The sequence below is a fragment of the Nelusetta ayraudi genome, unplaced genomic scaffold, assembly GCF_046127955.1.
Source record: "Nelusetta ayraudi isolate G7.1 ecotype Tasmania unplaced genomic scaffold, CSIRO-AGI_Nayr_v1 ptg000033l, whole genome shotgun sequence".
In the NCBI taxonomy this organism is placed as follows: Eukaryota; Metazoa; Chordata; class Actinopteri; order Tetraodontiformes; family Monacanthidae; genus Nelusetta; species Nelusetta ayraudi.
In genome coordinates, this window is record NW_027466083.1 from 4,407,097 (window position 1) to 4,430,354 (window position 23,258).

Consider the following 23,258-nt stretch of genomic DNA (forward strand, 5'->3'; position numbering starts at 1 on the left):
TTTTTTTTTAACAAGTAATGTTTAAAATATATATTTTTTAAGATGCGACTTAGAAATATGTCTATTATTATTAAGAAAGATTGCATTGAGCTCTTCTGCGTTTAATTATGTAATTTAATTATATTTAATCATGTGCTAACTGTGGTTTAACTGTTTAACTGCAGTCTTGACACATGAGACTCTGTAAATGACAGATGAATGATCCAAAAGACTTATTGTTTACACACATTTATTTTAACAGCTGTGTAAATACATAATTGGACCTAATAATTACACCTTACAAGTTTTCAATGACCATCTGAGCCATTTGCTGACAAACAGCAGCCTCTCGCTGTGATGATGAAGCATCATGCTTGCAACTTTATGTCTTATGATCATTTCCATCAGGTTGCCAATTTAAAATTACTCACAAACAATAAGTATCAATAAGTATTGTATGCATTTGTTGCTATGTATGAGTTAAATAATGTATTTTTAGTATACATTGTGACTGACTCATTTCCAAAGTTTTCTGTTTTGTTGGATTTTTCTTGAGTGCCTGCAGTGTCTCTTTTGTCCACAGGATGACAGCATTTCTCTTCAACAGTAAACATCCACCCCAGTAAAAGAAAATGCAGAGCCCTGTAAGGAGAGGATAGAGGAGGTGCAGGAAAGAGAGAGAGAACAACAGGCCAGGAGCAGGTGAAGGACTGCTGCAGGAACAGCAGCAGCACCAGGTGCGTTCCAGTCAATGTGGAAAATCCGATGTTTGCAGAGCAGACAGTCTCGTTTTGAAGGCCCCACCAACACTGGATGAAATTAGAACACTGATGACGCACATTAGAAGATGTGTGCCAATCCGGGGGTATTAATTGCAGGGTCACCCTGGCTGTTCATCAACTGTAAATATCTCAGCAAGTCGAAATTTCACATGACTTGCAAACTGCTTTGCAAAACAAGACAACAATAGTGTCATTTCTGAAGAAGGGATTTTGAGACATTTGGACGATCATCACACTGCTATAAAGTCTCTTAATGAGTCTGTCATTTCCTTCTCCATCATCTGCTGGCATGGGAGCCTTTGACGCACAGACAAAACCTTCCTCAGGGGGATTGTGAGAGAGGCTTCAACAATAGCTGGGGTGAATTCCAGTGGCCTGGTTAACTTTTCTTTAAGGGAGCAGATGCTTAGGAAAGCAAAGTCTATTGGTGCGAATGCTGCTCAACATCTCAGCCCAGAATACAAGCTGCTTCTGGCCTTCACCTGATTGTTCTCCTCGTCCCTTTATCCACTACATCGCCACTGAACATGAATCAGTGGGTGAGGAGACACAGCTGGCACCAATTTTATCCATTTATTTACTTTATTCCTTTTGCACTTACAGTGATGACGCACGACAAAATGTGTGTTTTATGCCACGTTTTTTCCTTACATGTGACTTGCTGTCTGCTGCAAACCAAATTGTCCTCCTAGGGACAATCAATAAAGTGAAGTGACACTGTAATGACGTAGCTGCGAGCTATTTTCGGAACATTTGCTTCTTGTCTAGTGACAATGTGGGAACATAACCAGCAAGCAGTTTAGCAATAATTTGAAAATTTAGCTCCATAGGAACATAAAGAAATTCCCACTGTGACATTTTTAAAAATGTGATTGCTTTAGATGTTTATGTTTATTGTGCGTGTTTTTCCTCTCTCTGCGAAACACATGTAAACACGCAATGATCTAACGGAAATGAGACGGGACTTAGGGGCACGTACGACATTATGTCTCATTTCGAAATTACAGAGCGTTTGCTCATTCAAACCCCTCTGGAGCTGGTGGATGGTGCAAAGCAGTGAAATGTTGAGCTGATTAAAACACCAAAGCGAGCGCTCACACAAAGCAGTGTGAGTCTCCTCTTTGCCAGTAAAGGAAGCGGGCGCCTCCAGGCAGTAACGTCAGAAATTTATAATTGTTGTTGTTGTTGTTATTAAAACAATCGCTATTGCCATGCAGGTACAGCAGGAAGGACTCAGCTGAATTAACCCAAGTCTTGATGTGCTGCTGCAGGGGAGCAACGGCAGATTAAGGATTCCAATTTTCAGCCTTTTGGTCACAAATCCTCCTCAGCCGCACCCATGCACTCTGCTCTTTTCTACTGCCAGACTCAAATACGGCCGTTCAGACTGACTAGCTTGAGAGGAACCTTTAACAGGCCATTTAACAATGGCTGCAATTTAAAAATGTATATAAAGTGTTGGGGTATTTGAAAGAAGCATTTTGTGGCATAGTAAGAAGATTGATCTTGCTCTAAATTTTAACTTCACAAGGTCACTCAGTGCTCTACCGTTGCAAGACTCTGCTGAAGCATAGTAGCTGGCGTTTTGAGTTTCATAACTGTGGTTGAGATCTCATAGCTCACAGAGCTGAAAAAACAAAAATGAAACAAATGCAATGACGGTACGTAACAAATAAAAGCATCTATCTGAGCGATGAGATGAATCAGGTATTTATTCCACCAAATAAAGCCAATAAAATACCTCTACACCTGTTTTATCCAGTAGAGATGAGAGGGAGGAGGTGGCCACCTCGGGTTTAGTTCATTCTCTCAGAATAGATTTGATGATTTGTCCAGGCTGTATACCTGCACCTGCTCTGGTGAAATAAAAATGGCCAATCTCTGTCTTTTATCAAGCTGTCTAAAGTCTGCTCAGTCCCTGAGCAGATTGCGTGTTAAACGTAGCACAGGGTTGCTGGCAAGACGAGTTGTAATGTTGGTGACGGCACGAGGACCGGGTGGACTGGAGGGAGGCGGGCGGTTCAGCATCACCTCTAAAATACTTGGGGATCCCTGCTGGGTGGGTCTCATGTTCCACATCTCGCCTCTGTGGGCAGGGACCGTCCGTCGCTCGCCGCAAGTGTTTCCCACCACCATCAACTCTTAGATAGATGGCGGGAAGAGGATGTGAAAGTGAAGATGAAGACGTGATTAAAAGGCAGCCCAATCTGACGAGGTTTGTCCATGTTAAATGAGAATAATTGTGGTGTGAAAGAATCTCATTAGCTGACGGTGATTCCGTCTCGCGCCTCTGAGAGACGTGTTTGGTCCGAGTCTCTCTCTAACACTGGCAAAATTAACCGGCGGGAAAGGTATTGTAGTACGTCTGGGCAAAACAACTGTCTGTTACCATTGCATTTATTATGACTGTTGCACTACTGACATCTTATTCGACAGGGCAGCTGGACGGTTCAATTCTATCTGGCTCTCAACCATCTAACGCGTTTTCTACTGTTACTTACAATTCCACGCATTCCAAGCCACTTCCTTGGATGTGTATGAAACAAAGACGCAGTCCTGCTGGTGACTGAAACAAAAAGTCCCAGAAGAAGAAGAGAACAGGAAGTGATTCAGTTATATTGCAGCAGTGCAGTTTGATCAGACCTGGGTTGTACTGCAGCACAGACGTCTCTTTGCATTTACTATTCAAGATGACATTTAGCATTCTGTCTAAAGCAGCAGTCACAAATCTTGATTGGTCCACTTGACTGTGAGTGACTGAGGTTTAATGTGAAAAACATTCAAGTTCAGTAACACAACTGATGTTCGAAATGTTAATTGCAGAAACAACTGGATGTTTGTTGTCCAAGCTCCGACCTCATTGCTCCCCACAGGAGGTTGAAAAAAACCCAAAAACATCACAGGTTAACAGAGATCATGAGGAGAACACACACAACCCTGTAGGCTGCAGGTGGAATAACAGGGGCAGTACTAGTGATGGGCCACTGCACAAGTAGAATCAGAAATAGACAGTGAAATTAAGAGGCTGCATTTGATGCGGTTGGTTGGTTGGTTGATTGGTTGTGGAGAGTGGAGAATATCACATGTACATCAGCTCAAGTTGACTGCCTGAAGCAGCTCGCAGGCTATTTTCACCAGATTGGATACGGGAGATAAATCCAGAATCAAGAATTTATGAGATTCCATTCCTTCTGGTGTGCCGGGCTGTTACTGTTGTCGTTCTGCCACCTCTCGTCGTGCTCTTCACTCGCACTCTTCGTGCATTCAGCAGGGGTCAGGGGATGACGATCAATTAACAGCGTGTATCAGCTCTCTAGCAGCGAGGCTGTTATCCAAGGTTTCAGCTCATCTCAGCTTAAAACCGCAGGGGCGAGGCTGAAAAAAAGAAAAAAACGCAAAATAGTTTCATCTGTGGCTCAGAGGCGCCTCAAAAGTCTAATGCTGTGCAATCGCCCTCTGTGTCCAAGAGATGAAAACTGGTGAAAAGCCACTGAAATAATGCTTTATTCAATAATCCTCCTGCGAGCCGAAAGGCCGTTTGTTGCGTGTTATGACACCAGGCCACTTGATTACAAGGGCCCGTCACTGTAATGAGCCGCCGGCAAGAAAACAAAATGAGCTGGGCGAGAGAGAGAGAGAGAGAGAGAGAGAGGCAGAGCTGTTATATTGGAATCCTCTTCTGGTGGTAGAATATTAACAATAATGTAGCCGCTTAGACGAACGAACGGGGGGGATTCAGATGGTTCAGCCAATCCATGAACCAAATGAAAACATCTCGTTAGACGAACTGAAGCGTCCGATGAAAGTTTACATTTGGCCGCCTGCTCCCACCACGGCTCATTAGCTGCCGACTGTGTGGCCGATGACAAAATCAGCATCAAAAACCGTAGAAAATGAACAGAGTGGCTCTTTTGTCCTTTGCGTCTTTTGCACACTCTTTGGCAAACGTTTGCTTCAAGAGTCAGCCGCCACTGCCGCCGCGCCTGAGTCGCGCTGCGTATGAATTATAAATGTCTGAGGAGTGAGGAGGGTTTTTTCCATCATTTTTTTCAATTTACTGGCCCTAAAACTTTTGGTGCACTAAATTATTCATATATTCAAATGTAACTGACTAGGAGGACATTTTTTTTTTTTCCTTCTTTCTTCTTCTCTTTCATGAATTTAGAGTGCAGCGTTCGGAAGCTCCAGGCGTAATGGCCGAGACTATTAGGGCTAAAGGTTTAAGCAGGAGCAAGATTTCAAAAGGTTTTTTTTTTTTTTGGTGGCACTTTAGGCTCTTTTCTTTTTCCCTTCTTCTCAAACATGTTCTTGCGTTCTTGTTTGTTTTTGCCCGCCTCCACTTGTGGCTGTATGTTTTTAAAACAGCGCCGATACCATCTCTCCCCTCCTCTCATTGTGATTCCAGACAGGCTGCCATCCTGTCAGGCTGCCGTCCTGTGTGTGTGTCACTGTTATGCTTCCACGCTCTCAGATCTATGCTGCTCATTTTGATTGGCGTGACGCCGGCATGAGACTAAAAGCGTGACTGTAGTCAAAGGGATTTTTTTTCTTTTGGTGGGCCGTCCTCTGATCTGCAAAAATCTTTGAACTCCTTAAGCGAACATCACTTCTCGGAGACGAGGAAAACATGTTTTAAACGTCCCTCCTCTTATTAGCGGGTGCTGAAGTGCCTTTCCCTTAAAACGGGAAGACAAGTGAAGCCTTCTTGTCCTGAATTCATTCCGCTCTTCCCCATTGCAAATTGGATGAGCTGCACCCCTTCCATGAGCGAAGACGCTCGCAACTGACAAGTCTCTTTGCTCTTGCTTAGAAGTTTAACTCCTCTCCTGCCAGTTTAGCGGAGGGACGGCTGCAGCAAACCCCCCCAAAACACGCACAGACCGGCTTTCATCCAAAAATAGTCTGGGGATGCAGATGACAGCCCCTCTCTCTCTCTCCACTGTGAGTCTCTCTCCCTCATTATCATGCAGTGCAGAGACTTGTGTCCTAACAAGGGCAGCGGCGCCGGGCTGGAATAGAGGCCCGGGATATCAGGGAATGACACAGAATTGGCAGCCACGCCTTCCGGGATTAGCCCAAAAGCCAGCGGTGGCCGAGCGCCGCTCTTATCTCCATCCTTCAGTCCCTCTCTCCGTCACACACACAAACATGGAAATTAACACAAGAATATTGAAATTTGCGGAGAGGCAAGGACACGCACACTTGCACCGGTCTTATTAGCTCCAGGCTCTTCTTTGAAAAAAAATGAAATAAAAATGGACCAGCCATGAAATGATTCCCCGTCCAAGATTTAGACACGGCGACCAAAGTGTGATGGGCAGAGAGGAGCTGAGGAAATAATCTGGCGTGAAAGAAATAGTCATAATAAAGACTGTCACTGGTTTTGAGTGATGTACCATTATCAAAATCAAAAAAATAATTAGTTCAAAGCACAATATTTATTGCAATAAATATTGTTGCACACTTTTGAACTTTGGTGGTCTATTTTTTTTTTAACACAAATTCTAAAATGTGCGGCTGATGTTTATTTCACAATTGATCTGAAATGAAATGAACATTGATTTACTGCACGCTCAGGCTGAGGTGTTGATCACAAGACTGGCAGTGACTAATCTAGTTTTCTGCCTGTCTCTCACCTTTCTCTCTCCTTACTGTTTTCATGGCAGAAAAACCAAAATGTTTTCAGATGTAAAGCTGCCATGCAGTAGTTTCCACTTCTCTTGGCTCTGCTCCACTGAGTCCATCTGACACCAAACTGTCCGATCGATATGAGACACCAAAACACTTTTGTCAAAGCAATGCAAAACTGACAAAATCATCACATCTCTGCTGGTTAAAATCAAAAGTGTTTTGGACCTCCAGATAAATCCAAATCCTTCTCTCGTGTTTCTCAGATTTTGATCTGCCAGAGCTGGACTTGGAAGCACAGTAACACCATCATCATCCGCTCTTCCTGCCTCTCTTTGTTCTCCTCTGCTGCGACTCCCTCCTGCTGCCCGTGTCAGTGGGCAGATGGCGGCAGGCAGAGGCATCTGCAGGAGGAGGCGTCTCATTCCCCCGCACAGAGCTGAGACAGGTGTTATCTGCTGCACCATTTCCATCTTCATGAATAGTGTCCGTGTGCAAACGGCCTCCTCGTCTTTAAGGCCCTGTTTTCACTTGGTCACTTGTAACTGTTTTGGGTGATTGGATCACAAGAACGGATCTCGCAGCATCTGTTCGCACTTAGCCATTAACATGCGTCTCTAGCGTGCCATTTGTGATCGCATCACACCACCCCCCCGCCGAACCTATGCAAATGCAACATGCGTCATTTCCGTTTTTAACGACTGGGGGCAGTAAAGCACAAAACCACTTCCTGTTTGCGGACTATATCAAGTCACTCGTTTTAATTCTACTCCAGCTTGTATGGATCCGAACGAGGAGTAACGACTGGTGGGACAGAGTGGTGACGACTTTATTTTCGGATCAACAGTGGCTGGCAAATTTTCGGATGCAATGTCGCACATTTAATCACATATGTGGGAAACTGCGACCGCTGCTCCGCTGACAAAATACGCTAATGCGGAATGAAATTTATTAGCATGCTAATAAAAGAGTCTAACAAAAATGATTTGATTTCGCTTCTTGTTTGTAACTTTATAATGACGACACCGGAAGTTGGGGCGCCGACCAAGTACGTACACGGGAGAGGTGAGTGGAGTGGGCGGTCGTTAATGTGGACTGAAGTCGCATTCTGTTCGCACGTCCGTGACGAATGCGTTTTTGTGCGATGCGATCACCAAAACCACCTCCCGAGGTGGTTTTGGTGATCGGATGTCAAAACGGATTTGGACTGTTTGCACTTGGTCATTTCATGCGTTTTTCGTAATCTGATCAGCAAAAAACGCATGAAATGACCAAGTGCAAACAGGGCCTAAGACTCGGACGACTACAGCCTCAGTAGAGAAAGTTTCCTTCTTGTCTTGAGGTGCTGCACAACTTTTACATTAAAATCACATTGCAAAGCGACAATTTAAATTTTTGAAAGGATGTTCTTTTTCCCACTCAGAGCAGAATTTTGCTAAGTTAAGCCAAGAACACAGGATGAAGATGCAGGCTTGGTGTGATTTATAACGCAGGTGCCTGATGAGCCCCAGAGTAGGAAACCAAACAACTTTGCAGTTGGCTGTTTCTTGTTTGGCACTTTAGAATGGCACCTGTGACAATTACTGTGTGGCTATGAAACATAGTGGGAGTTTTGTGGGAGAAATTCTTCACACGGCTGCCAGGTGCACGTTAAAACACACATACACACACACACACCTTCCCAGCTTTGCCTCCAATTCCCCAACAGTTCAGCTGGTGACCAGATGGATGAGTGAGATAAATCAAAAGGGGCGAGAAAATGTTCCATCTGCTGCACTGGGTTTGTGATCCTATTCTTTTTTCTTTTTTCTTTTTTTTAGAGAGAGAGAGGAAAAGAAAAATCTGTGAGAGGGATGAGGAGGTGAGAACAGACAGGAGGTGTTAAAGGCTGTTTCTCTTCACAGTCAGCCAGCAGTTGCTTGCTGCTACCTACAGCCGTTCCGTCTGTCGACACAACTGAGTTATTGCTCCCAACAACTGCGCACGGCTGCAGCTGGCTGACGGACAAACAGCGTGAACGTGACAGACCTCCGAGGTAAATGATGCAGCATGTGCCCCGGGAGGGAGAGGGGTGGGGTGGTGGGGTTGGGGAGGGGGGCATGCCAAGATAAATATTGATTTTGTGGTCAACTATGAATCCATTTATCACGCTGCATTTATCTGTTAGAAGTCATTATCGGGCAGCCTGCTGACGCGGGAATGTGATGCTCATTATGTTTTGAACTGTATTGGAAAGTGATGATCAGCACAGGGGAGGTGAGAGGGCAGGGAGGGGCGGGGGCGGGGGAGGTGGTGTGATTGGCCCTCGCTCTCGTTATTACTTCTTAAAGCAACACTGTGTGGTTTTTCTCCATTAGAAGTACCGTGATTAAAAAAAATTAAACTTTGACCCATTGGTTTGTCACAGGCACAACGCCTGGCTGGGCTGGAATAGGACAAAATAACTTTGGTTGCCTCCATGGAATCCTCTTGTGGCGGGGGGGTGAACAACACAAGGCGGCAATTCGCAAAAAAAAAGATGTTGGAATCATAAATTTAACGCAGAAAAATTGACATTGTATCACTGGCACAGATGTCAGCCCGCTCACAGAGAGGGTCCACATTTGTGTGTCTAAATCTGGGAGGGAGGGAGGGAGAGAGAGAGAGAGAGAGGGAGAGAGGTGGGGGGAGACAGTGTGAGAGAGAGAGAGAGAGAGAGAGAGAGAGAGAGAGAGAGAGAGAGAGAGGAGAGAGAGGAAGCAGGCTCATGTGAAAGATCTCAAGGGCAGCAGATTTGATACTCCGCTGAAAAGCCCAAAAGCAACAGGATGGATTTCCGCACGACGTGAAGCCCAGAGAGGAAGACAAGCAGGTCTGTCATCTCGTTTTCCCATTCCCACCTAATATGTCACGTATGTGTCGACGCCGTTTGCTTTTAAAGTAAAAATCTCGTCAAGTCGATTCATGGTGGGAGACTCCAGGGGGAGAGAGGAGTCGCATCTGATACAATGAGCCACTATTCACCGTATGGGAGGGATATTTGTATGTGTGTGTGTGTGTGTGTGCGTGTGTCTGTTTTCAGTAGAGGGCAACTTCCAACATTCAGTGCTCCACTGGTGCCTGCAGAGGCAGAGAGCAAGCAGAGAAGCACTGAATAGTTAAAGACACAGAGAGAAGTTAGTCTGGTGAGGAAAGAGGTTGAGGGAGTGCAGGGCAGCAGGAGGAATTAACATTGTCACAAAGTCCACCACGCCAAGAGGGGGCAGTCACAATCAGAGACCGAGATGACAGAAACAACAGGGAGCCAAAAAGAAACAACACCAAGGACCGTTTCCTCAGGTGAAACAAAATCACATTTTGATGTAAATCGGGAGCTGCAGGTGGGAAAGCGGTGCTGAATCTATCAGAATAATTAACTGATGCAAACAGATGGGCAGAAAAGAGCTCATTATCCAAAATGGGTTGGTGACCATAAATCCTTAAATTATTACGTGATTACAGTTTCTGTGTTTTCAGCTTGTGTCGTCTTCCTCTCTGCAACGGCAGCAACATTCCTGTTTGTGATCCCCAATTTGTTGCACTGAATATCTGAGAGAATCAGGCGGCAGCCGATAACGCTGGCCGTGGGGTGAGTGCGCTCAGGTAGGCCGTCAGTCTTCACCATTCAAATGTAAAAAAGAGCAATCAAAGCATTCGCTTGCTGCAGATTCATTTGCGCCTGTGCTTTTGGGTGCTGGTAGGATTCTTATCTTTGGAGTTTTATCTTAAAACTTTCTTATTTTTTCAAAATAAATGATAAAACAGTCCTTGAAAGGAGGGATTATGTGGTGCTTTGGGTAAAAACAAAAAAATAAGAAAAAAATGTCTTGAGATCCTCTGTCGTCTTCTAAATCTTTAATCTGTCGTATCTCTGACCTCTCCATGAGTTATCTCTGGTACTTGGAGCGGCAGAGGCAATTTGGAAATTGTGCCAGTAAAAACAACAGTCAGTTTTCAGATGGGATTAAGATATTGAAATATCTTCCAGGGTTAAAAAAAAATCAACACTCTTGGGCCGTTTCCAAATGCCGCTGCAATCTGTTGTTTGAGGCGTTTGGCTTTTAGCAGCGTACACTACGGGTTGGAAAAGCATATATGGACCGCGAGCTTCCCTCCGCGGGCGCCTCCGCTCTCGGCTCAGTGTGCGCTTTGACAACAGTGTTGGGACGGATGTGCACGGCACGCACACACCACAAAGAGCCGGGCTCAAATGCCATGACATTTTGCCACATGCGGATTGAACCATGTGCATTATTCATGGAGCTAAAAAGCCAAAGCCGAGCCAGAGCTGTCAACAGAACGTCTCTCGGCAGGGAAGTTAAGTTTTCTGTGAATACTGAAGCGGCTCCGTGTGGAGCCTGCAATAAGGTCACGAACGGTGGTGGACATTTTCCACCTCACGTAGTAAAATTTTACAAATTTTTTTAAGCCCAGCGTGTGAGATTTGGCACCATCTGATGGTAAGAAAGTACATTGCAGACAATGTTCATACTAGTCATCACTGTCAAACGTCCCATGTGACTACACTTGTTTCTGCTACCAGCTGTGGCATCATATAAATCACCAACTACAAGGCCGAAAATAGGCCGAAAATAATGATATAGTAATGATTCAGCTCTTAAATGATCAACTAAATAATTCATGGCTTAAAATAAACAATTTGCATTAATATATTGGCCTATTTAGTGATTACATAAATGTTGTGTGCCATCAAGCAAAAAATAAAAAAACTAAATAAAATAAAATAAATCAGTGCACAGTACGCCAAAACTGTTTGTGGCAATTTTCAAACTCGTTCTGTTAACAACTTAGAAAACGAAGCTGTGCAACAACATTCAAGGCAGCACACACAGCCTGTTCGTGTGAACATAAGAGAGGGGGAATGAGGCTAAACTGAGCGCTCTGACTGTTAAGGAAGATTATAAAGAGATGATGAAAAGGGGAACGAGATGGAGGGCAAGGAACCGAGGAAGTGGAGCAGAGGAAGCTCAGCGTCTCAGGAGGAGTCTTCCCGAGCAAACCCCGCCTGCCTGCCGAGGAGGAGGAGGCTGTTTGAGGAGGGACCAGCAGAGATCACGCCGCTCCGGAGGAAGATTGATCGGGACCAAATGGGAATTTTCAGAGTCACGACTCACCGGCTCAGGGTTCAGACAGCAGGTGGATAGAAAATACAAGCTGCGTAGAGACCAAACACTACAAAAGTGGAGCCGATGGAGAGGAAAGATATTCAAATTTGAAAAGTCCAAACTTTGCCCAAGATAGTCTTGGCATGAGGAGTGTGCAGCAGAGATTGCTGAAGCATGGATTATACCCAGAGTTGAGGTGAGAGCCCAGGTGAGAGTGCTGACACTGAATAAAATCGTAGGAAAATATCCACAGAAGTGTCAAGCAAATCTGCCTGGAGCCGGCTGAGTTTCAAGCCTGGATACAGGGAATAAGGCAGGAAAGCATTGAGAGCAAAATAATTGAGAGGAAAAAGACCGGCCTCAAAATCCAAAGTCTTTTAGAAAGAGAAACAAATTAATAACAGGTGCTGAGTAAATGATGGAGTCATTTTCAGTCTCTTTTCTCTAATTTGAGAATTCAACGGTTCCAGCTGGCCAGTGAACGGACCAGAAAATGAGAATGAATAAGAACAGTAAGAGAGTGAGAGAGTGAGAATAATAATGAGAAAAAAAAACATCTTTCATTTCTTTTGCATTCCCAACTTATCAGAACGTACATGTGCTGATGTCACAAAGGGCTCGGGACTCTGCAATGAAAAATAAACATCTGAAATTGTATGCATGGTATGCAAGCTTTAAATTACTTTCTGAAATAAGAACGGAGCTGAACTGAACTCCCTCCAATCATCAATTTGCCAGTCGCGCATGTTTTGGATCTGTTCAATAAAGCAATCATAAAAAGAGTTAAAGGGAAAAAAAGAACAATCAAGTCCATTCTGCCGTTTCAAAAAGAGACATGACCAGAGATCTGAGCAAAACAAGATCAGCCAAAGAGCTGATTAAAAAACCGCAGGATAATCAAAGACATTCAGATGGACAGATGTTGTTGGAGAAAAGAAAGGACAAAGCCAGAGGAACAGATGGTCAAAATTCCCCCTGCTGTTCATTTGAAAATGATATCATGCTGACATCCTTGACACGGACGTGGTTACATGGTGCAACCGTGAAAAAACCCTGAAAGGACTCAAACACTGCTGATGGATATTCACACAGCAGGGGTCTGAAAACCCCGCTGCTGCGGTGCCTTGTGCTCAATATTTAGACCTGGGACTCACTTTAAATCTGGAAAATTTGAGTAATTTTGCATGGAAATTCCCACCATGCACAGCACCCACCTCTATCTTCTATCTGAAGGCAGCAGGCACTTTTTTTTTTGTAATTTCATAAGTTTACCCTCATTTCACGGTTTGTCCTCATTAGAATTCAGGTTTGGCTCAATATTATCCCCAGCTTGGCTTCTAAGTAATTGCACTTGCTCCTCTTATAATGAGTTTCTTATTGAGCAAAGAGAGAATTTACAACCCCTGGGAATTAATATGTGAAAAGTCTTCAATAGTGTCAGACTCTGGACAAATGTCAATATACTTAACAAAGCTCAAATATTCAGCTGTGGGAGCTGAGGGGGGGGATATTTCTTATGTAGAGGAGACCTTCACAACATAGAAGCTGAACAGAGGTTGAATAGCAGACATGACGGTGAATTTCTTCAACAGAGACAAGAAAACTCAACCCCGAGTTATAAAAACCCAAGCCTTTCTGATTATCAGCTGGGTGATTTATGGTTTAATCTCACAATACATAGGAAAATACTACAGGCTTCATAACACATTTTATCAGATGTAGGCGGGGGTGTGTGTGTGTGTGTGTGTGTCTGTCTGTCTGTCTGACCCCTTCAGCCTCGGTGGGACTGCCTGGTCGGCCTCTTAAAGCAGATTAGCGGGAAAAAGAACTGAACGCAGGTTGTTGCCAGGATACAAAAAGCATCATTAGGCCCAATTATCAGCCACTTCAGAACACAATGAACGAGCCTCATCACCGGTTTCAAAACAACATATCATTAACAAAAGCAAACCGTAGAGAGGGGAGGAGTGGGTGACAGGAGAGCGGCAGCCGATGAGATAAGGAAACAGCGGCGGTGGCGGGAAGGTGAAGCGAGCCCTCGGAAGTCACAAGCACGACGATGATTGGCACAATCTGAGGCAACAAATCGAAAGAAACTCTTTGTGAAAAGAGTGAGATTTGTGGATTAGGATTCATAAACACTTTTGATTCAGTGCCTATATGGACCAATCAATGAACAAAACCAAAAAAAAAAGAAGCAGAGGATGAATGGGTTGGATGTGCGGAGAATATGAAAGCTTTAATTTGTCGACAGTCTGCAGAGAGCTCAGCAAAAGTGGCAAGACAATTTTTTCCCCCCCTAAAGGCTTGGTAGACGACTGGGAGTCTTTTGGAAAGAAAATAGAGAGAGACTCTGCTACTACTCGTCCCTGGTTATTCCGCTGTGATTTCCCCCAAAGGCACAGTGGCCTTTAAATCCAAGAGAGCAGAAACTTTCTTCTCTATCGTGGAGAGAAGAATCCTAGAGCTATGAAAACAAAATTTAAAAGTGTTACAGCTATACAAGATTAGTAGGGGGTGGGAAGCGATTCTTTCAAAAGCTGTGTTGTGTGTACACAACATTAAAGTTTCCATACTGCATGAAAAAGACGCTTCACCGTGTTCTCGATGTGCCTCCAGCGTGTCAGTGAACGCCCCAGAAGTGAGCACAGGTTCATTCTGACTCAACTTATCCAGAAATTGTTTACCAATACATGTGGCTACAGAGAGTGATGTCCGTGAGGTCACAAAGGGCACAGATACCTGGAAACTGATGCCTCTACGAGGTCGGTGACAGGAACACCTGCAGTTGGGTGCTTGTTCCATCCTTTGAGAGACCGACAGGCCGATCTTTTCATGGAAAAACTGATATTGACACTGACTAAGAGAAAACAAAGTAATAAAGAGCGCTCCCTATCTTCTAATCAGACATTGTTTATTGCTACTTTTCTCATTCTTAGCTAAGACAACTTTGCTTTGCAACACGGTTTTCATGGTTTCCTGCCTTGTGTGCTCATGAATACTTTGCTCAGTTCCAGTGCTGCTGCTCTCCCCAGCTCCACTGGCACTGTGCAAGTCATATAATAAAGCTTGTGCTATTTCTATGCGTATACAGCTCCCTGCTCTGCGGCCCAACATCATGCAGCTGCATGCAGCTCATAAAAGAAGAACAATGAATGGGTTTCTTTCGCTCCCATTACGATAATAAAACCAAGCACGGATCTTTGGTGAAAAGCACAAAAAAAGGATTGGGGCGCTGTGGGGGAGGAGAGGTGGCAGATGTGAGAGAAAGAGAGACAGGAATGAGCTCACGCCGCTGTCTGAGCGCTGACCTCCCGCTTCTAGTCTCATCACGCTCTATTATTCCTCTCTTTGAAGTGCCTCTATCTGCTGTCATAGATCACGTCCGGATGCAGGGTGAGATGCAGAGCAGACTCCCTCGGCGGCCCAGCAAGCCTCTCTCCTTGACCAGGCTTCCCGGCCAGCGTTGCTGCCACGAGGCAATTTGCAGTGGAACATTATTAGCGTTTAATAGGCAGTGGAGCAGGGCTGCCGGGCCCTCAGCTGTCTTTGTGGAAGCTGATTATGTGGAGGTTAATTTCATCAGATAAGGATGCCTTCGTTTAAGACGACCGCAAGTGACTCCCGGCTGCAGGCTTGATAGGGCGTTCATGAGACGAGCACTCCCCCTGCTGGTCAACCTCGTCAGGGCCTCCTCTATCAGTCAGTCCGGCTGCCTGACGACCAGTCCCACTTGACGGCCGCAGCAGGCCAGTAAAAAGGCTTTTAAAAGGTCCTTTAATGTGGCCAGTGGGGGCCAACTTATTCCCTTGAAATTTCCACACACTGGGCCTTTACACGACCAAGGACACTTGGTCGTGTCCATATAGCTATTTTCTATATGATTAAAACTTTAAGAAATTAAAACTTTAAGAAATTAAAACAAGGCTGTCGTAGTGCCTCTAATCTTTAATCATCATAACTGTTAGTACAAATCTTTGATAGAAATTTGTTGCTGCCGCAGCCTGGAAAAAGTTGCTGCCCTTGAATCTGTATTGTAAAAGAGTTGTCAGTCTTCCTCTTAATCTCAGCCAAATCCAAGCATACGGCTGAAAGCTTTTTTGTCAGCAAGCGTCAGACACGCTGAACAGTCCTGAAGGGAGAAAATAAGTCTCTGGCGGCGTCAGCAGACAAGAGAATCTCTCGCCTTTAAAATATTAATGCTGAGCTTAACTGTGGTGGTGTTTTTTTTTTGTTGTTTTTTTCCACAGTTTTGTTTCACTAAATCCCTCATTTTTCTCTTTCTGTGCCAAACGATCAGCCAGCATGTCGGGCATGGACGTTCCGCTGATTGATCAGAACGAGACCGTGATCTCTCCTGTGGACAACGGGACCTTCCTCCGTTTCTCGCCGACCTCGGCATCCACGTCGGCTGCTGCCTCGTCGCAAGGACGCCAGGGCAACGTCTACGTCTACGTGTGGCTCTTCCTCGGCCTGCTGACGTTCCTGCTGACGCTGCTCATCATCTCGCTGCACAGGCTCAAAAACATCATCTCCTCCTCGTCCTCCGTGCCCGACTGCAGCAGCGAGGGAGGGAGCTCCTTCACAAACATGGAGATCTGCAGCATCACGTCCCAGAGGTCCACCATGTCCGCACTGTCAGCGTGACCCAGGATGGGGACGTGCATCTGGAGGATGCCAACGATGGAAGCACACGCAGAACTGAAGCCACTTGCAGGCATGAGAGAATGAAGATGACAAACCCCCCTCGAAAGGACTCATTCTCACAATGAAGATAAATAAAGAACAGGAGGAGAAAAGTAGCTTGCTGCTGCAGAAAAAGGCGCAACACAGAATCCTTTCTGTGAATTCCTTTTTTTTTTTCTTTAAGTGACATATTCACTGCTGTACATAGTACATCTTTAAAGTGATGCTTTGCCCAGCATGTCTGTAAACTGCGTTTTCAATAATCCTTGAATTAAAGCATTAAAAACTCGGGCAATGTCAAGAAATGGAACTCTTCGCCATGTTTCTTCAGAAAGACAATGACAGATGAAGAATTGCTGAATGTCCCTACCTAGCCACATTAGATAGAGCCTGTCCTCAATCCTTTGACTTATTTCACATATCCAACAGGAGTCATTTGTAAAGAATGGTAAAATGGATACATACATACATACATACATGCATACATAAAACGAGGACGAAAACGAAAGAGGAAACAGACAGCAAGACAAATGTTTTACTTCTAGGCCCACCTTTAACATTTTACACACACGTAGCTCCATAGAACCTCAGTAACAGACAGTATAAGATAGATATTATGTCAAAGGCAGAACTCTTGGAGCTGTTTGGCCAGTGGTTACACACTCAATTAGCTACGTGGCTAAAATCGGATAGCTTCGAAAACGTTGCATATTTTGGTCAAACGTCGACGGTTTAAGGTCCCTTTGCTTTCAATGTCTCGAACGGTTATAACCCGACAGAATTAAAAGCCGTTACTTACATGTAGGTGTCAGAGTTGCTGTGGTTTGTTCGGCGCCTCTCTGCTTCGGCTAAACCAAAGTTTTTTTTTGTTTTGTTTCGTTTTGTTTGCTTTTTGCTATCATCTCCAATGTGCTTTCAGTGAAATCAGATATATGGAAACAATGAGATACAGGAGACGTGCGCATCTTGTTGGCTTAATTTGAAGAAAGGGTCAATGTTGTAGATAAGTATGAGTAGGGTTGCCACCTCCCAGAGTTACAAATCCGGGACATCTCGGGGGGGGGGGGTGTCTCACGTCTGTCAACGGGGGGAAGATGTCCCCGAAATATACGGGACAAAGTGAAGTGCGTCCCGTCTCATTTCATTACGGGACAGGTTTTTTAGTTGCCAAATACAATCGCGTATTTTACGGGAGTAGACCACAGACGGAAATCAAATGAGGGTTTTGTCATTTTCCCTTAAAAAAAAAAAAAACGGGACAAATTGTGTCCCGGGAGAGATGGTGAAAAAAAGAGGATAATTCTGGGAAAAACGGGACGGGTGGCAACACTAAGTATGAGGTAACTGCACTGCATTTGCCCCAGTATCTCTACAAACCTCAACGTGATTTATAATTAGGCCAGTAACGTTCACTGTTATTGCTGCTTCTGCTTGGCCCCGTGTCGCCATCTACTGGACTCTGCTGGCCCTCGACTTTGCAGTACACTGGATTGAAATTAAAAAGAGGTTAAAATTGTTGTTTTGTAAACAACTAAATACGCGGTCTTCTCTGGTATAGCTGAAGTACTTTTTGTGTGTGGACATTGAATCGCTCTCTCACAATGTGGGGACATTGAATTTTCTTTTACCAGTGTTGCCAACTTTCCCACCCCCCTGTTTAAACGAAGCACGAAGTGAAAGCCCACGTGTGGCAGCAAGTAGCCCAAGTCATTTATTTATTTATTTATTTATTTTAATTATTATGGAATTGCTTCAGGCTGCGGAAATGATGTATAAGTTCAGTGAAATTGACACTGAATAATGCCATTTACACAATAAATTCTGTGACATTATCCAGTACCGCAGAATCACTGTCAGGCTGTTATGAAGTGTTACCTTATAAATGTTTAATTTCACTACCTGGTGTTATGTTAGGTTTTGTAAAAGGGGACTTACCTCCACATAGGCGACTGAAGGAGAGGAAAATTCAACGCCAGATATTAAAAAAAAAAAAAAAAAAAAGTATAAAGGCAAGCTGTCTCAACTAAGAAGTGTGTGTAGCGAATGGCATGTTAGCCCTCATTTGAAGGCAAAGTTTTCCCTTGAAGCCATGTGTTTCACAATAAACTGTCCACAACAACTTCTTGTGCTTTCTGCAGCTACACATCAGGGAAAAAAAGAACACACAGTTGAAACTGACTGCTTGACGCATTTAAAAAGACAAATCAAGTCATTCAAATTCTTGGCATATTTTATTTTTCTTATCATGATTTTTTTTTTCAACTCACACATGTCATATTTTACATCTTTGCAATAAAACATGAATACAATAGTTTTTTAAGGGTTTCATAGATCCAAAAATATTTTACCTTTTTTTGGATACGTAAATTGAACCTGTTGATAGAATATGTGCATGTGCGCAGTTTGATCAGGATGGCTTCACACATACGTACATCTCACATCGCGTCGTCCCTCAGCTCCACCGTCTCTATCAGCTACAGAATCATGATATTGCTTACAACGGTGAGGTTGTAAAACCTAATAATCACACATGAGCTCAACGTTTTTGTTTTTTTTTAAATACAAACATCAATGCACAAATAATCCCATTGCGGTGGGGAGGAAATGGAGCCTAAACAAAATGGCAGCTGACCAGAAAGAACCAAGCTAATAAATAATGATATGTGATTGGTGCAAAGTGCAAATACAAAACAAACTTTTACATTAATTTGATTCTCTTCTTTTTCTTTTTTTTTAAATAATCAAGAAATGTGTGTAAGTGAATGTTTTCCCTAAGTCCTATTCAGCTCATTAAGTCTCCCGCCAAGCCTGAACCAAGACTGTATGTACATATTTGACAAAACAATCACCAAATATACAAAGGAAATCATGTCAGTCTCGTGGTCGTCATCCGTGGTGGCTCACACAAAATATCCTCACCATCTCCGGCAAAATCATCACCATCCTTGACACAGCGGTTCTCACCTTCAGTCTTGTCGAGATTATTATCATTATTACACAATATATTACATACAGCAATTCATTAATAAATTAAAGGTGATAAGCGCAGTCTGTGTAGTGAAAGAACACGTGTCGGCTCCGATGGAAGCAGAGCCATATTTACATAAAAATCAGAGACAAACCCTGCTGCAGGCTTAAGAACTCATAATAACAATAAATAATACAAAATAACATTTAAAGTCAAAAAGTAGCCAGATAAAGTTAAATAAAATCCAGGGACAAATTTAAAAACAGGATAATTTCAGATCAAGCCAATAGCACCGTTGTTTTGTTTTGTTTTGTTGTTTCTGAACAGCAGATGGGGCTGGTTCAACTCTCATCGATTCGCCATCCCAAAATAAAACCCAGACTGATCCTCCATCAGGTGAAAAAGTAAGAGTCCAAAGTCAACAAAGAGCAAACGTAAAAAAGGGGAAAAAAAAAAAAAAAAAAAGTTTGTGTTCTTTGTCTGTGAAGCTTCAGGCGTACCAGCAACCAGTCAGGTGCCACGGGTGGAATCTCCCCTCGCATGGTCTGCGAGACTTTCTCTTTATTTCCCCTCTGCAGTCTCTCCATTGTATCAGCAGGTTTTTGGTGCCTATCTTCAGGGTATTATGTGTCTGTGGTTACTCGCGCCTATGTGTGTGTGTGTGTGTGTGTGTGTGTGTGTGTGTGCGCGCGCGCGCGTGCACGCGTATACGTGTGCATGGAGGAAGTGTTCTTTCTACCGGCACTGCTTCGTCTCCTCACAATAATTAAACCTCACAAGGGATCAGAGCCTAAGGTCCGGTGTGTTTCATCCTTCCCCGCGGTGCCTGTGGTTTCCCCTGCAGCGTCGCACATACACAGCCAGGATTCATCGCCTCGTCTCCCTCTTGTTCACAACGCCAGTTCTCCCCCTCCTTCCTCAAGCTGTCCACCTCAGTACCTGTTCTGGTGCTCGTAGTGCCAGCGGTTGAAGTCTATGTTGAACGCCACGATGCTGCCAGATGCCATGCCAGTGATAAGAGTCCTGAAAGCAGAGCGAAAAGGGGGAGTAAAAAAAAAAATCATCATTCGAAATTAAGATAACCTGGCACAGCAGAGGAGTGCTTCTTCAGTCCTTTTTGCATTGCCTATCCATCTGGTAAAGATCCCACAGACAGCATTCGTTTGGCCAAACCTTGATTTTCTTTTTTTTTTTTTTTTAGCGTATTTCAGCCAACAAAGCAGAGGAAAGTTTTGGGTTGACACAAATAACCACTCAATGTCCAGTTGGAAGTAAAGCAAAAATATCATCATAATATAAACCATTTCAGTTGGTGGTTTGCAAGATGGGCTTCAGAGCCTCCTTCTGAGCTTGGAAGAATAGGAAATGTCGTTGAAGAAAAATCATGCCAGTCCTGCTTTACCTCTGGTCGTGCGAGAGGTCCATGGCACGGATGCCGGCGTCACAGCCTGGGTAGATGTAAAGCTGTTTGAAGTCACACGCCTGCCACACCTCCACCACTCCGTTGTCACCTCCTGTCACCAGGTTCTGCCCGTCGCTGCTCAGCAGGACCGCCTGAAGAGAGAAAAAAAACAAGCAGAGGGGAGGTTAAAGAGAGGTGAGCAGGACGACCATGCTTCACATTTTAATAGGACAGTTGTTATGTGTAAATAAGAAGCGATCATGGATAATGTTAGGCCGGGATTACACCAGCATCATTAACTCTGGCAGCCTCACCCGTGTTGAGTCGTTGACCTCCATTTGCGCCAGCATTTTGCCGTTAATGCTGAAGTTGCAGAAGCGGCCCCTCTCATAGTAGATGATGCAGTGGCCCTCGCTCGACACGGAGATGAGGCGGGGCCGCTGGCACAGCTCTGGCCCCTCCAGGGCCCTGAGCAGGTCCCCTGTGATAGTGTGAACCAGGCACGGGCCCTCTGGAGAGCCAGGCCCAAACAAGACAGTGGATTACTTTTTTGTTTTGTTTATCTTTTATGAAAAACTAGCATTCAATGTTAACACTGAGTTAAATAAATATCAAAATCCATGCCATTACCAACTGACGGACAGAAAACCCACCTTTAGCTCCACTGATGACCAATCCCAACTCGGCACACACAGACACACACACCACCTCGTGGTCGTGACCCGTCAGTACTGCCCTGGGAGCTGGGTAATCGCCTGGAAGAGAGACAGACTCACCATGAAAAGCGCACAGACGGGGGAGAAAATCATGCGCATGAATTCTCCACACGGTTTAAACACTCACTGTTGTTGGGATTGTCCCCAATAATGTGGTGCCTTCCGCTCCAGTACCACAGAAGAAGAGTGGCGTCTCTGGATCCCGACACGATGTAGCAGTCCCCTCCGATGTAAGACTCGGACCTGGCCAGACACGTCACCACGTCCCAGTGGCCAAAGACAATCTGAGTGAGCTTTCCTGTGCAGAGAAGCAAAGCAGGAGGAGAATCAATCAAAGTATTCCAACACTGCAGATTTAAAGGCCCAGCATGACAAACAATTACTCGCAACCAGTATGATGGGTTGAACTACTAGTTGACTTAAATGTGATGTCAACACAACACAGTTTGTGTCAGTCACTGGGCCTTCACCATGAAAAATGGGAGGGAGGGGAGACGACGCCATCGAGGTAAGACACGGGCAGACTCTGAATCAACTCACCAGTTTCTGTCGAGTAGACGCGGAAGCTCTTGTCCCAGAAACCGCAGACCAAGATGTAGCGGTTGTCGGCCGTGACCACGAAGCAGTGCGTGTTGATCTGGATGCTCTGGTCCACCAGGTCGGTGATTTGACGCTTGTTCACGCCCGAGTTGTTTGCTGCGTTGGGGGGGACGCAAAGATGGGTTGATGAGGGCATTAAAAACATAACAGTGGTTTTAACCGTCCGTCCAATGAACTCTGACCTCCTCTGAGTGTTCAGCAGTTTTTTTCCCACAAGTCTGCAGTCTTAGCACCACTTGTGTATTAATCCCCCCAGTGTTTCCTCAGACAGGCCGTGTTTAATCCCTCCAGTAACCTGGCTGGCCCCTATTACAGCTTACACTTGTGTTTACACATTCACTTGCATTGGGGAACGATACACAGACCTATGAGAGGGTCCATCTCGATGGGCAGGTGGTGAGCCTGTTCTAGTGAGTATCCCGGAGCTCCGCGGAGGCCTGGAAGGTTCAAAAAGCGCAACAGTTAGTCACAGGTGCTGAGAAAGAGCCAAACACACAGCCGCTAAAGCTGCAAACCAGTAACACCCTCTTGACATTCCATCATTACTTTCCTGCCCTTAATTACTGCCTCTCAGCTTAGCAAGGAAAACTAATGAGGTTAATTAGAGTTTCAGTGAGCGATAAATGCCAATATATTAAAATCAGGGTTGAGGACAAATGAGGAGCAAACAGAATTCACAACGAAGCCAGAAATGTTGGCTGCCACTCAAACGGCCACTCAGTCAAAACTAATTAACATCCTGTTGACTTTTTCTCTTTTTTTCTTTAGCTTTTGCAAAAAAGGTGTAATAGCATACCCACTGTGAGTTAGATTTTAATCTGAGCTCTTTCACTACTTCTATCCACTTTAAAACACTATTTATGAGATGAGAATATTAATTTTGCTAAAGGGATAAACTAAAAAAAAAAAAAACATTTAAAAACCAGCAACACTGACGACACATTCTCAAGAAAATAATAAAACTGTTAATTATAATGTAGACATTTCCTTTAGAATCACTCTTAATATCTAGTCACAACATCCATGAAGACAGCTGAAACTAATGGTGTGAAGTCTGTGACGCCCCACTGGAAATTCTACAGTCGCTGCAATGTCACAGGAAGTCATCCCTCATCCTGACAGCCGTCACCACGACCCACGTGGCACTTGCACTCACCGACTGTGTTGTGCCAGCGGTTGACGGCGAACAGGCGGCTGCACGTGACGGTGACGGCTGCTGGTATGCTGAGGTGGGGGAGCGTGTTGGCGGCAACGTGGGTGACAGGCGAGTTGGAGGGGAACTTGAGCACCATGATGACGTCCTGCTGCATCTGATCCTTAAACATCAGGGGACTCTGGGGAAGGAAACACTGG

The 23,258-nt window shown here is 44.5% G+C and overlaps 2 protein-coding genes across 21 annotated transcripts in view; one reads left to right on the plus strand and one right to left on the minus strand.

The window, feature by feature from the left end:
- The first annotated feature begins 9,097 nt into the window (after positions 1-9,097).
- Positions 9,098-16,695, plus strand: sertm1 (serine rich and transmembrane domain containing 1). Its single transcript, XM_076031697.1, has 2 exons — positions 9,098-9,240; positions 15,834-16,695. The coding sequence occupies exon 2, from the start codon at positions 15,839-15,841 to the stop codon at positions 16,178-16,180; it is 342 nt and encodes a 113-aa protein (XP_075887812.1). The 5' UTR covers positions 9,098-9,240; positions 15,834-15,838; the 3' UTR covers positions 16,181-16,695.
- A 1,736-nt stretch (positions 16,696-18,431) lies between these two features.
- nbeaa (neurobeachin a) overlaps positions 18,432-23,258 on the minus strand; it is an 84,496-nt gene continuing 79,669 nt past the window's right edge. For 16 of the 20 annotated variants that reach the window (XM_076031699.1, XM_076031708.1, XM_076031707.1 and 13 more), the window contains 8 exons: positions 23,062-23,254; positions 22,271-22,342; positions 21,846-22,001; positions 21,433-21,603; positions 21,243-21,344; positions 20,904-21,100; positions 20,590-20,741; positions 18,432-20,210 (listed from right to left, as the gene is read on the minus strand). In XM_076031699.1, coding sequence (XP_075887814.1) covers positions 20,120-20,210; positions 20,590-20,741; positions 20,904-21,100; positions 21,243-21,344; positions 21,433-21,603; positions 21,846-22,001; positions 22,271-22,342; positions 23,062-23,254 — 1,134 coding nt within the window. In that variant the 3' untranslated portion in view covers positions 18,432-20,119. The remainder of the gene's footprint in view (positions 20,211-20,589; positions 20,742-20,903; positions 21,101-21,242; positions 21,345-21,432; positions 21,604-21,845; positions 22,002-22,270; positions 22,343-23,061; positions 23,255-23,258) is intronic. The other 4 variants (XM_076031702.1, XM_076031703.1, XM_076031716.1 and 1 more) reach the window with 1 other exon arrangement.

What these genes read in the sequence shown, in the direction of transcription:
- sertm1 (XM_076031697.1), top strand. Translation starts at nt 15,839, where the DNA reads ATGTCGGGCATGGACGTTCCGCTGATTGATCAGAACGAGACCGTGATC.